Source organism: Olea europaea, unplaced genomic scaffold, assembly GCF_002742605.1.
Source record: "Olea europaea var. sylvestris unplaced genomic scaffold, O_europaea_v1 scaffold1650, whole genome shotgun sequence".
Taxonomy (NCBI): Eukaryota; Viridiplantae; Streptophyta; class Magnoliopsida; order Lamiales; family Oleaceae; genus Olea; species Olea europaea.
This window is the reverse complement of record NW_019234158.1, coordinates 1,783-15,089: the sequence shown is the minus strand read 5'-3', so window position 1 is coordinate 15,089 and position 13,307 is coordinate 1,783. Positions and strand designations below refer to the sequence as shown.

Sequence of the window (13,307 nt, the reverse complement as noted above, 5' to 3'; positions counted from 1 at the left end):
AATTATAAAGATAGTTGGATGGATAAAGATTGGATCGTAAATGGGTTTATATAGATTTAAAGTATGCTATACTAAAAAGTGGAGTTGTTAATTATGAAGTTAGTATTGTGAAAAATCTAAATTCTTGATTAAAGAGGTATAGCTTTTTGGTTTAGTTGATATGGGTTAGGAACTATGATTTAAGTTATAAACTCGACTGACGCCATGTCACCTGTCTTTTTATCTGTCACTAGTTCGCTAAAGCCGAATGTGTTGGCTCTCTCTTGAATACAAATTGTTTGTCATTTCAAAAAAGTGTTTTTTACTACTATATAAAAATGGCAATGTTCGTTACTATAGAAAGAAAAGTAGATTCTTTCATTTCACGCACTGTAGCAATTTTTTTTCATCTCTCGAGCAAAAACGACGCTGTCTACAAAAAAAAAAAATAAATAAATAAAAATCGTGCAGGCTACAATGATGCATCCACTTGTCCTCAATTTAGGTGAATCTTTTTTTTCTTCTCCATTTTCACACGCTACTATCTGTTCTCTCCATTTTACCATGTAAATTAGTCCTAACTCCTTCTCTTTGAGTTTCATTGGGTCTTTTTTTCTCTATGTATGTATACTATTTTTGTTTCTATTATATTTTTTTTTACGTATGGACTAATCTGTTATATATTTATTTTTCAGCTGTTTGCTTGGTATCCAATGCTAGGATTTTGGTGATTTCGGGCTGCTTTTTTCTAATAAGTTAGTTTTTTCTTTTTCCTCACTTATAGTTTGTATTATTTTTTCAAGTTGATTTTTGTGGGGCTTCCAATATGTTGTAGACTTTTGTGTTCGTGTTCTTCGGTTGGTTAATTTTATATTTTGGGTTTGAAAGTTCTTTTCTTTCGTGATCATGAGGCATCCTACGGTTCGAAAATTCTTTTGCGATTTCTGTAAAACTTTTTTCCGTCCGTTGCGCTTATTGTATTTGTTCTCTCTGTTTGTTCGATCGTTGACACATATGTTTTTTTTTTGCTCCTACTAGATAGAATAACGTTATTTCTGCTGCCCTTATTGTAGTTTGCAGATAGTGGTGGAGAATGTTTTCATTACAAGTTGGGTTTCTCTTTAGTTCGTGGTAGCAGTAATATCTAAAGGTTCTTCCTGTGGTGATTTCTGAGAGGGAAATCTACTTTCATGTGATTTGACTTTTTTATTTTTCTTGTACAGTGTTGAACTTCGATGTTGATGTTGATGTTGATTTGTTGTACACAAACTCTGGAGTGAACTAGGATTGTTTGTTGTATATTTTGTATGGACTGATTGAGGTCTGATTGTTTTGAATTTTAGTTCTTATTCTTGTTTTTATTGAAATTTGTGGACGTTCTGCAACTAAATTTCATTTAACGGAGATTGATTAATTTTTTTTTTTTTTGTTTGCGTTTTGTGTGAATTGGTTTCATTTTGAATTTTTGCTGCTAATATATATATATATTTTGGTGGTATGCAATGGATCCGTATCAAAATATAAAAAAAATAAAATGAAATATACGCATATGGCGGTTTCTGTATAAGTGAATAAAAAACAAATATTTTGGTGGAATAATGTATTTATTGGCGTAATGTGTGTGCAAATTTCTTATAAACATTATATTTCAATTAAGGAGTTCCAATGAAAGAATGATGTTGTATTGTTTAATTTTAGATATTTGGGAATAATTGAAATGTGGATGGAATAGGTTGGTAAATAAGAGACTAAATAGAATTGGGTGTAGAAATAGTAGAATAGATTAACACGGGTTGTAGAAATGGATAATATGTTACCGAAAAAACCTGATCTTACTCCTCCCAAAAACAAAAGTGTATATATATATATATATATATATATATATTGATCTATATTTTATGTATTTATTTTAGGAATCACGTCTATTAAAGAAACTAAGTTGATTAAATGAAATTAAATTGTTGTACTGAGAGCCAGTGAAGGAAAAAAAAAAGAAAAAAATGAAATTTATGCCTCCGTAATTACGGAGGCTCAAAGAAAGAAAGAGAGAGGAACTCACCCCGGACCACAGGATCTTGGGATACCTACTGTTTTAGACTTTTGGGATTTTCAGGTTCTAATTTCTGCTTTACCTTGAATTATTTCTTTACTGTACAATAATACATTTATATCTACTATAATTAGTTGAAGGATGTACTGCTATGGTGCTAGCTTTTTTTGCTTGGAATGTTTTTACCCAGTGGAGTATTTCTTTGACTAACTATGGCTTGAATTCTCATTATTAATGAATTTTATTGATTCTGCAATTTTTGGTAGACAAATGACATTTTGAGGAAGAAAGACGAGTGATCGACTCGTATAACTGGTTAGTTCCTTACCAATAATTCCATTTTCCCATATATTTTCAAACATATTCAATACATATGCTAACCAAACTATAATTCATGCATAGCTCGTGCATCACGTGTAGCATAGACTAGTACTTTTGAAAATTCTTGAACTAGACCAAGTTCAAAATCTAGTAGAACTGTACAACGAATCATCTGCACAATAGTGATCATCGCAAGTTGTGCAAATCGAGAAAGTTACGGAACAAAGCTTTGAACGAGAAGCAACCATGCATGATTTTGTATTCACATATTTTTTTCTTCTTTTTTCTTTTTTTTCTAAAATCTACTTGCATCCGTTTGACTAATTTTTAAATGGTTAAATTTCATTTTCAATGAAATCACTAATAATATTCATCACTCATTTTTATTTATTTATAAATTCTAACCAAACGGAAGATATACTTGATGGATTCAATTATTTATTAAAATAAAAAGATTCTTTTAGCGATCAATACTAGATAATTGTATTGAACCTCGAGTTCCTTTTAAGAATGCATCTCTCTCATATTATTACTCTTCGAATAAGACTTTTATCAAATTCCATTATAGTACACTTTCACTTGTCTAAGAACATATGCAATGTTTTCTTCAGTTGCAGATTCCAACACGAAGTAGAAAACTTCTGTGTACTTTTCTTCATCTTGCATGCTTTTCCCTCTCCTCCAACGTTGATCAGGGATTTTATTATTCGGAGAATAAAAAATCTGGGCATCTCAGATAGGACCATCAACATAGGAATCTTGTTTTTTCAATCTTTGTACATAGGAATTTGATGCATTCCATGTCAATGAGATGCCAGGATACTAAAAAAGGTTCGGTGTTGGACCAGCCTGCTGACTATTGAGTCAAGCTCCGGCCCACACCAATGAAAAATGCAGATAAAATTTGAATGGATCAAGTATAATCCAAAAATTCAGCCGTAGGCTTGTCCAGCCCATCTTGAGAGTTGAGACTGGCCTATTGGTCGAGACAGGTCAAGGAGATATGTGACAGGTCACCTGAAAACATATTCATGTAGGTAAATATTAGAAAATCAAATCAAACCAAAGGCTTGTGTATTCACAATTTCTTTAAATCGAATTCGTCGCCTCACCGGAGTGCAAGAGGTTTTGATCAGTGTTAAATTCCCAGGATACAATCGGTTGTCGGTTCACGCTGCACTACGTTAACCGCTTGCGAACTAGCTGTGATATACTCTATCTCACAAAGAAATTATAAGCATAAGGAAGAAATTGAAAGTGAGAAAAAGAAGATTGTTGCTTAGAGGAAGAAACTTGCATTTCACTTGTGATTTTCCAACCTAGAGAGACTCCTATTCATACCATTGGAGGAAAAGCTAGCTCATTAATCAAGGAGTTAAACCATTCATTGATAAAAGGAGTTAAAAATATGAAGGGACTTGAGTTACTTGAGTTACAACATATGAAGAGACTTCTATTCAATATTTTTTTTTACTTCTATTCAATATTTTTCATTCAAATCTAACAATCCCCCACATGAATGAAAAATGGAAACTAAGACTCAAGAGGAAAGAGAGAGTAAAACGAATCAATCCTATATAAGATAGCATTTAGCTTTGAACCTTCCCTTGTGAAACCTATCGGGAATTACTAGCAAACCAGTGGACCTGATGCCTTGAACTGTTTCGCCATTAGTATAAACCAAGACAATAGATATCACACAGGACCATTCTAGTCACAGCATAGTTCTTACTGTTGTGTTCGTTTTGGCCATGAACACGTCGCCTGGTTCTGTAAGTATTTTTTCAAGGATGTAGCATTGTCAATCTTTATAGAAGCGGCCTCACTTCATACTTACATAGGTGACCTCTTAACTCAATTTTTTACAACAATGCTTAATGGTCATTAAAAGCATAGCTTAACCTGCATTCCAATCACTGTGAGCACCATAGGAATGAGCAGAAGGAGAACATTCTCAGTGATCTACACAGACATACACGTTTTAGTTGTCCCTTTGAACCTAGATCCTGGGATCTCCATTCAACTAGGTTGGGTTTCCACGATGATACCTTTCAATGTCGTAGGCTACAAGCCCATTCCCCTCGATGCTTTTACAACTAGCTCTCGAGTTAGCCCTTTGGTTAGCGGATCCGCAATATTATCCTTTGACTTCACGTAGTCCAAAGTGATAATACCTTGTGAGAGTAGTTGTCGAATGGTATTGTGTCGTCTTCGAATATGGCGAGACTTACCATTATACATATTGCTCTGTGCCCTGTCAATTGTTGATTGATTATCGCAATAAACACAAATTGCAGGCATAGGCTTTGACCATCTTGGAATATCCTCAACAAACAGGCGAAGCCACTCTGCTTCTCGAGTTGCTTTGTCCAAAGCGATGAACTCTAATTCCATTGTAGATCTCGCGATACAAGTTTGTTTGGACGATTTCTAAGAGACAGTTGCACCACCAAGAGTGAAGACATATCCACTAGTAAACTTGGTATCTGACATATGTGATATCCAATTTACATCAGCATACCCTTCGATTACTGCAGGGTATCTAGAATAGTGCAGTCCAAAATCACGAGTGTGCCTTAAATAATGTAGCATCCTAAAAATGGCTTTCCAGTGGACAGCACCTAGGTTACTCGTGTAGCGACTCAATCTGCTAACTGAGTATGCTATATCCGATCTCGTACAAGTCATTAAATACATTAAACTCCCAATTATCCGAGAATGTTCTAACTGTGATACACCATCACCAGTGTTCTTGGATAAGTGGAGACTCAAATCCACTGGAGTCCTAGCCACAGTGGTATCTGACTTGTTGAACTTGTCTTGTATCTTATCAATCTAGTGAGATTGAGATAACACAAGTCCATTTGGTGTTCGAGTAATTTTTACTCCCAAAATGACATCCGCGAGACCCACATCTTTCATGTCAAACTTCGAGTTTAACATATTCTTAGTGACTTTGATAATCTTATCAGAGCTATCGACAATGAGCATGTCATCGACGTATAGACATAGTATGACATATCCATCATTAGTGTCCTTGACATATACACACTTGTCGCACTCGTTGATTCTAAAACCACTCGAAAGCATAGCATTATCAAACTTCTCATGCCATTACTTCGGTACTTGCTTCAAATCATACAGCGATTTAACCAGTCTACAAACTTTCCTTTCTTGACCTAGAGTTGTAAGCCCCTCTAGTTGCTCCATGTAAATTTCTTCATTCAAATCTCCATTTAAGAAAGCTGTTTTTACATCCATCTGATGTATTTCCAGATTTCGCAAAGTCGCAATAGCAATTATCATCCGTATAGAAGTTATTCTCGACACAAGAGAATAAGTATCAAAGTAATCTAAGCCTTCTTTTTGCTTATAACCTTTGATTACTAGCCGAGCTTTATATTTATCAATGGAGTCGTCCGCTTTCATCTTCTTCTTAAAGATTCACTTGTAGCCCAAAGGCTTACAGCCCGATGGAAAATCTACTAACTCCCAGGTATGATTCGGTAGAATGGAATCGATTTCACTTTTAATGGCTTCTTTTCACAAATGACCATCTGGAGAAGATATAGCTTCTTTATAGCTTTGAGGATCATTCTCCATCAAATATGTGAGAAAATCAAGGCCAAACATCTTAGAAGTTTTGGTCCTTTTGTTCCGTCTAGGTTCATCCTCACCTTTTTCAACTGGATCTTTACTGCTGCCAGAAGCAGAAGATTCCATTATTCGTTTAATAGGAGTTAACTATTTAGGAAACTTACAAGAAAATATATTCTCAAAGAATTGTGCATTCCTAAACTCTATAATCGTGTTCAGATGAATATCAGGTACATTTGAATAATGCACAAGGAACCTATATGCACTACTATTTTGTGCATAACCAATAAACACACAATCAACTGTCTTAGGTCCAATCTTGACCTTCTTAGGAGGAGGCACCACAACTTTAGCAAGACACCCCCCACATTCGTAAGTATTTATATGAAGGTGTCTGATTTGTCATATTCTTTCTTAACACTTTATTCAAGATGTAATTTGTGGAAAGAATAGCTTCTCCCCACATGTTCTGTGGTACTCCAGAACTAATCAACATAGCATTCATCATTTCCTTTAAAGTTCTTTTCTTACGCTCAGCAATTCTGTTCTGCTGAGGTGAATAAGGTGCAGTAGTTTGGTGAATTATTCCATGTTTATCACAAAATTCACCAAACGGTGATTCATATTCACCACTACAATCACTCCGTAGCACCTTTATTTTCTTACTAAATTGATTTTCAACTTCATTCTTATAAAGAATGAATTTATCGATAATTTCGTCTTTGCTTTTAAGCAAGTACATATAACAATATCTCGTACTATCGTCGACAAAAGTAATAAAATATTTATTACTGCCTCGTGTTTGGACAGATTTCAAGTCACATACATCACTGTGGACTAATCCCAATGGCTCGATACTTCTTTCAATACTATGAAACGAAGACCTAATAAGCTTAGATTCAACGCATGTTTCACATTTATGATTTGAATCAATTTGAAACCTAGGCAAGTAATTTAGTTTGCTTAGTCTACGTAAAGCATTGTAATTTACGTGACCTAATCTGCCGTGCCACAGGTTAAGAGACTTAAGCAAGTAAATAGAAGGAGTTTTCTCATTACTCATAACAGTTGGGGTTACAGCAATTACATTCAATTTAAACAGGCCATCAGTCATATAGTCTTTCCCAACATAAACTCCTATTTTGGTAATCACCAGCTTATCCGCCTCAAAGACCATGCGGAACCCATTCTTGCTCAGAAGAGACCCAGAGACCAGATTCTTGCGAATCTGTGGCACGTACAGCACATTAGTCAGAGTAAGCTCTTTGCCAGATGTCATCTTCAGGATCACCTTGCCTTTACCAAGCACTTCAGAAGTTGCAGAGTTTCCCATGAACAACTTTTCACCATTTGTAACTGGTGCAAAAGTAGTGAACATGCTCCGTTGGAGCAGACATGGCAAGTGGCCCCAGTGTCCAGTCACCACTCCTTTGGGTTAGACCCCACCAGATTAACCTCACTAATCACCGCCGTGAGGTTTAGCTCAGACATTTCATCTGAGAGATGATCTCTCTCATTTCCAACCATATTAGCCTGAGGACGCTGCTTATTATCCCTCCGAGGCTGACGACAGTCTACTGATCGATGCCCAACTTTGTCACAATTGAAACACTTTCCATTGAACTGGAACTTAGGTTTCTTTCCTACCCCACCTGCAAGCTTCAACTAAAACCCTTTCGTAGCCTATTTTTTATCTTTTCGATTTCCGTTATCCTGTTTGGCTTTAAAGGAGTGAACTTTCTTAGTACCAGAACTTTGGCCGTACTCCAATACATTAGCCTTCTCAGAGTAAGAATTCTCTGACTTACGTTCAGCCCATTTGTTATCCTTCTCAATGCGCAGCTTGATAATTAAATCATCGAAAGACATATATTTCCTCTTATACTGCAAATAGCTTTTGAAAGCCTTCCACTTAGGAGGTAGCTTGTGAATAGCAATAGCCACCTGTAGAGATTCTGACATGGCCAAACTCTCAGTATGCATTTTTTGCAAAAGCACTTGATACTCCTGCACTTGGCTCACCACTGAACATGAATCAACCATTTCGAAGTCCATACACTGACTGGCTAAGAATTTTTTAGATCCGGCATCCTCGGTCTTGTATTTCTTTTCTAAGGACTCCCAGAGCTCCTTAGCAGACTTCTTTACCACATATACGTGATACAGAGAGTTCTGTAGGCCATCCAAGACATAGTTGCGGCACAAAAAATCAGCATTTTTCCAAGCATCCCAAACTGCACGCCTATGCACATTAGTGTCGTTTTCAGCCACGATAGGGGCATCCTTAGTGAGGAAACGTGCAAGCCCAACGTAGTGAGATAGAAAATCATCTTATTCTGCCATGTCTTAAAATCAGTACCAGCAAACTTATCCGGTCGAATTACATGATTCACCGAAAATGGAGTCGGAAACGATGGCAAAGGTGCCAAAGCCGCAGCCCTAGGCACTAGCAAAGGTATTGTGCCAAACTGGATTACCGAGGCCGCAGTCGAAGGCAAAGTTGGGTTCACTCCAAGATAAGGAATCCGGCCTCCAATTATCCCGTCAATGGGAGAAATGTCAGTCGTGGTCTCCATAGGGTTAACAACGATCATTGCAGGATTTAGTACACCGGTACCAATAGTGTTGCTTTCGTTGTTCACATCGTTATTACCTTGTGACGCCATTGAACCGAAACAAGCAAAAAATAATTTAGAATAATTATAAGTTTGTAAAGTTGTATATAAATTCGAGATCAAGTTATCTGTTCAGAAAATAAAACTGCAGAGTTGAAGAACATATTATTTTGTCAAATTATTAACAACTTAACAATCATTTAAAATGAATTAGAAATCATGCAAAAACCATGAACTGAAAAAATTGACAAAAACTAATGAACAAAATTTGATTTACTAAAGTCAATTTCGATTTAAGCTTGTAGGTAAATATTAGAAAATCAAATCAAACCGAAGGACTGTATATTCACAGTTTCCTTAAATCGAATTCGCCGCTTCACCGAAATGCGAGAGGTTTTGATCGATGTTCGATTCCCAAGATACAATCGGTTGTCGGTTCACGTTGCACTACGTTAACCGCCTGCGAACTAACTGTGATATACGCAATCTCATAAAGAAATTATAAGTATAAGGAAGAACTTGAAAGTGAGAAAAAAAAAAAAATTGTTGCTTAGAGAAAGAAGCTTGCATTTTACTTGTGATTTTTCAACCTAGAGAGACTCCTATTTATACCAATGGATGAAAATCTAGCTCATTAATCAAGGAGTTAAACCATTCATTGATAAAGGAGTTAAAAACATGATGGGACTTAAGTTACTTAAGTTATAACATATGAAGAGACTTCTATTTAATATTTTTCATTACTTCTGTTCAATATTTTTCATTCAATTCATACATAACTCTTGCCAAGAATAAGCCAAAATCCCTCATCTTAAAAGTGGAATATGTTAAGAAAGTGTCCATCGAACTAGATTGACTGGTCAAGTAACTAAATGCATGATCCAGATAGATCCCAAAAATGGGCAATCACAAATCAAACAAGGGGTAAGAGTATAACTTGAACTAGATATACAGAAACATTTCACGAGAATTTGGCAAGGATGGCCTCAACAACAACATGGAAGCAAATTGGAGATTGACGAATGTGGAGATGGAAATCGAGCCTTTGCATCAAAAATCACGTCGGAAGAAGAAATTGAAGACATTGGATATAGATGCTTTTTTGAACTCAAATGTAAAGGTAAAACACTTTAATATTTTGCATCTATTATAACTCAAAAGAATTTTTATGCACGGAAACATTTTCACGGCATAAAATCATTTTGTGCACGAAAAATATTTTCACTACCATTTGCATAATAATTATTATTATTTTTTCCTTTAACAAAAAATGTAAGATTGAGTCTCCAAAAAGTCATACTTTAACTTAGACCATGATTTAAAAAAAAAAAAAAAAAAGGCCGAAACAGACTGGTATATCTCAAAGAATTTTCGACTGAAGGGGAAGGAAGAGTAAAATAAAGATTATCCCAGTAATTGATGATGCAATAATTCAACAAACAAGATAATACTTGAGAAGCTTCAACAGATTTAGGCAAGTTTTCCAGGTAGAGCTCCCATTCCTGTCCGTGCCAGTCAGCAACTTCATCCTCTTTTGGCATCCTACCAAGCTGAAACTCATTAGCCAGTGATACAATCTTTGAGTAAATGTTGGAAACTGGCTCCATTGCATCTGGAGGTATGCCAGTACCCTCGACCCATAATTCTAAATCAATATGCTCCTCAATTCCAGGAATATTTGCTTTAAGGAAATCAATAAACGTGTCAGTATCAATGGATTGGAACTTAAACGTAGCAATATACTTTTTTAGGAACACATCAAATGCAGGCCTTCCAATCTGCACATTGAATAGAACGAACATCAACTAAGCTATCCTTAGAAAATATATAAGGCCAAATCTCCAGAAGAAGCATAGGAAAGGGACATGCATACCTGTCTTTCAATACGCCATAGAAACTGAAACCCTTTCTCATAGGGCACTTGAGAATATATATCATCTGGATCAACACCTTCCTGATTAGTTTTCAGTTTTGTGAATTCCATGTTGTCCTTGAACCTATCCATTTCCTCAACTAGTCCTCTCCAACCAATTCCAATATTCAGGGCAGCCCTGTCCTCTCCTTGCACAGCCTCAACTATTCGCCGCTCTGCATAAGTTGTGAAACCCTAGTAGCACATATACGGGAAAGAATATAAGCAACTTGCCACAAATTCTAAATATCCAAGGAAAGAAATGAATAGAGTCAAAAAAAGAAAAAAAGAGCTAAAAGCCTAGGGATATCTTTTCTTCCTCTCATCAGTCTCTGACCAAAGTGAGGCACACTTCTACATCCGAAATTCATGTGTTAAGATAATATCACTTGATAGTCGATCCATTTCCAAATACACTTTCAGTTTCAATTCTAATCCTTCTATCTCAATCATCACAGTCTCAGACAACCGAACAGTTCAATCCAAAAATCTAAACTTCATAGCAGAAGTCATAAATGCTAAGAAGGTTAACTTCCACATCTCATCACACAGAAATTGTATGTTAGGTATCATCCAAAAAGTACACACTGAAAATTATCAATTACTCCATATGTCTGACAGTACATTTCAAATGAATCGTACACATCCAATAATTCCAACCATTCAAATAGTGCATTCCAAGCTGATGACAGAAAAAACGCTTGGCCCACGCTTAAGCGAAAACAGCATATACTGTGTCAGAAAAGGAGAAATCCTACAGTCGTCTTCTTTGGGTAATTTTTTTACATTCTTCATCATTTATATGTCTAACCTTTCAAACAAGAATAAAGTAAATCATCAAAGAGTTCATTGAATGTAAGGGTGCAATTTGCATTTTCATTTTGACAGACCTGCATGAATTTGTGATCCTCATAGAAATTTTGTTTCTCAAAAAGAATATTTGAAGAATCAGCAACTACGAGTTTAATAAATGAAAATAATATCGAGATCACAGTGATACAGACATCACATGCCAAAGGATGTCCAAGTACAATATATGTAACCAATTAACTGCGACATGACTACATCATCAAGTCGGCTTCCATTAGAAAGAGATTACTAAGGATCAGCTACATCAACTCTACCAGGCTTCAATAACACCAGCTAGCTAACATAATCAAATTAACTCGAGGTTGATATTGGATGACTGTTAATTACCAATATCAGTCAGAAAGTTGACCTTTCCTCGAAAGCTAATCGCACCAGAACACTTGGAACAATTTATAAAATCAGACACGAATGGCAAACAATCATATCAATCCTAAACTGTGATATAACATCATTAAACTAATCAAATCAGAGCCAACATAACCCTATTATAAAGAATGCTCCATTTCTTTTAGGCACCCACATAAATTAGAAAATTGGCTACATTCATTACTAAATCCACATAATAATTTTAATACAAACATTTCTTATAAATTAAGGACAGCCCACCATCAGTAATAAGTTATATAGTAACATACCTCATTCAACCAAAAGTGATCATTAGTCTTGTTGGTAATCAAATTCCCAGTCCAGCTATGAGCGAGCTCATGAGCCACAACCTGTGCACCAGTTGCGTCCCCTTTGATCACAGTAGGGGTCAAGAACACCATTCTCGGATTTTCCATCCCCCCATAGGGAAAGCTTGGAGGCAAAACCAATAAATCAAATCTCTCCCAATCATAAGGGCCAAACAACCTTTCCCCGACCCTTATCATCTCCTCCGTCCCAGCAAACTCCTTGGAAGCAGCATCCAAAATATTCGGGACTGCCTCCGCATACACTCTAGTCCTTGGGCCCACCTCCCTGAATCCCAATTCGCCAACTGCAAAAGCAAACAAGTATGGGGGCACCGGCTGCTCCATTACGAACTCCTCCACAACTCTCCCTTCCTCACACCACACAGAATCCTCACACGCACCCAGAGACTCTCCCGCAACTGGGTCCTTCCTGTCGACGTGTTTCGCAGCCATAACGGCAGACAAGTGCAGCGGGACATTCAATTTCGCCGTATACCTCACCCGTGCCGCAGGAGTATCCTGACAAGGGAAAATGGACCGAGCATGAATTGACTGGCATTGTGTATACACAAACGGAAAAGACTTGTTACACGTTTGTGGCGGCGAAAGCCATTGAAGGGCTGATGACGAAGTGGCAGTTTTCGACAATATCAACACCTGGGACTGATTTGACAGTGTTATCGTAACGTATTGACCCAAAATCGGGTCTATAGCGGCGGCGAGGGTGAAGGGTAGTGGTTTGTGGGTGGTTGGGTCAAGGACGGAAGATATGGAGAGGGAACGAGTGTCGAGGGTAAAGGGCCCGGAGTGAGGGGCGGGGAGGGAGATGAGAGTGGAGGTGAAAATGGTGGAGGACGGGAAATCGAAGTAGAAGGTGAGGGCGATGTGGTTTGTTAGCGGGTGGGTGGAGTCTGTGTAGGAATGGGGGTCAACGGGCGCCATTGTTGATCAAAATTTTGCAGGCTGTTCCAAGGGTTTTAGGAGATGACGAATCACGTTAGGAGCAGTGAGGTTTAAATATTTGTTAAGGTAATGGGAATAAAGGCAATCGGAATAAAAGTGGGGAATATGTAGTGGTGAAGTTTCCTTTGTGACAATTTATTAATAGTTGCTTTTATTGCATTATAAGGGGGGTGTTTGGCTAGGATTTTAAGTTAATTAAAATTAATTTTTTGATTAAATTCTTCTTAGAGCCCATTTTTATTTCCAACTGTCAAAAAATCAATTATCAAAATTCCACCAACACTCTCTAAGTTTCAATATACTATGAGCCTGTTTGGGAGTAATTT

The 13,307-nt window shown here is 36.8% G+C and overlaps 1 protein-coding gene across 1 annotated transcript; it reads right to left on the bottom strand.

Annotated features, from left to right (window-relative positions):
* Nucleotides 1–9,863: 9,863 nt before the first annotated feature.
* On the bottom strand, nucleotides 9,864–13,064 carry LOC111377385 (leukotriene A-4 hydrolase homolog). Its single transcript, XM_023000460.1, has 3 exons — nucleotides 11,980–13,064; nucleotides 10,436–10,669; nucleotides 9,864–10,340 (listed from the first exon to the last, which is right to left on the bottom strand). The coding sequence occupies exons 1-3, from the start codon at nucleotides 12,958–12,960 to the stop codon at nucleotides 9,864–9,866; spliced, it is 1,692 nt and encodes a 563-aa protein (XP_022856228.1). The 5' UTR covers nucleotides 12,961–13,064.
* Nucleotides 13,065–13,307: the final 243 nt, after the last annotated feature.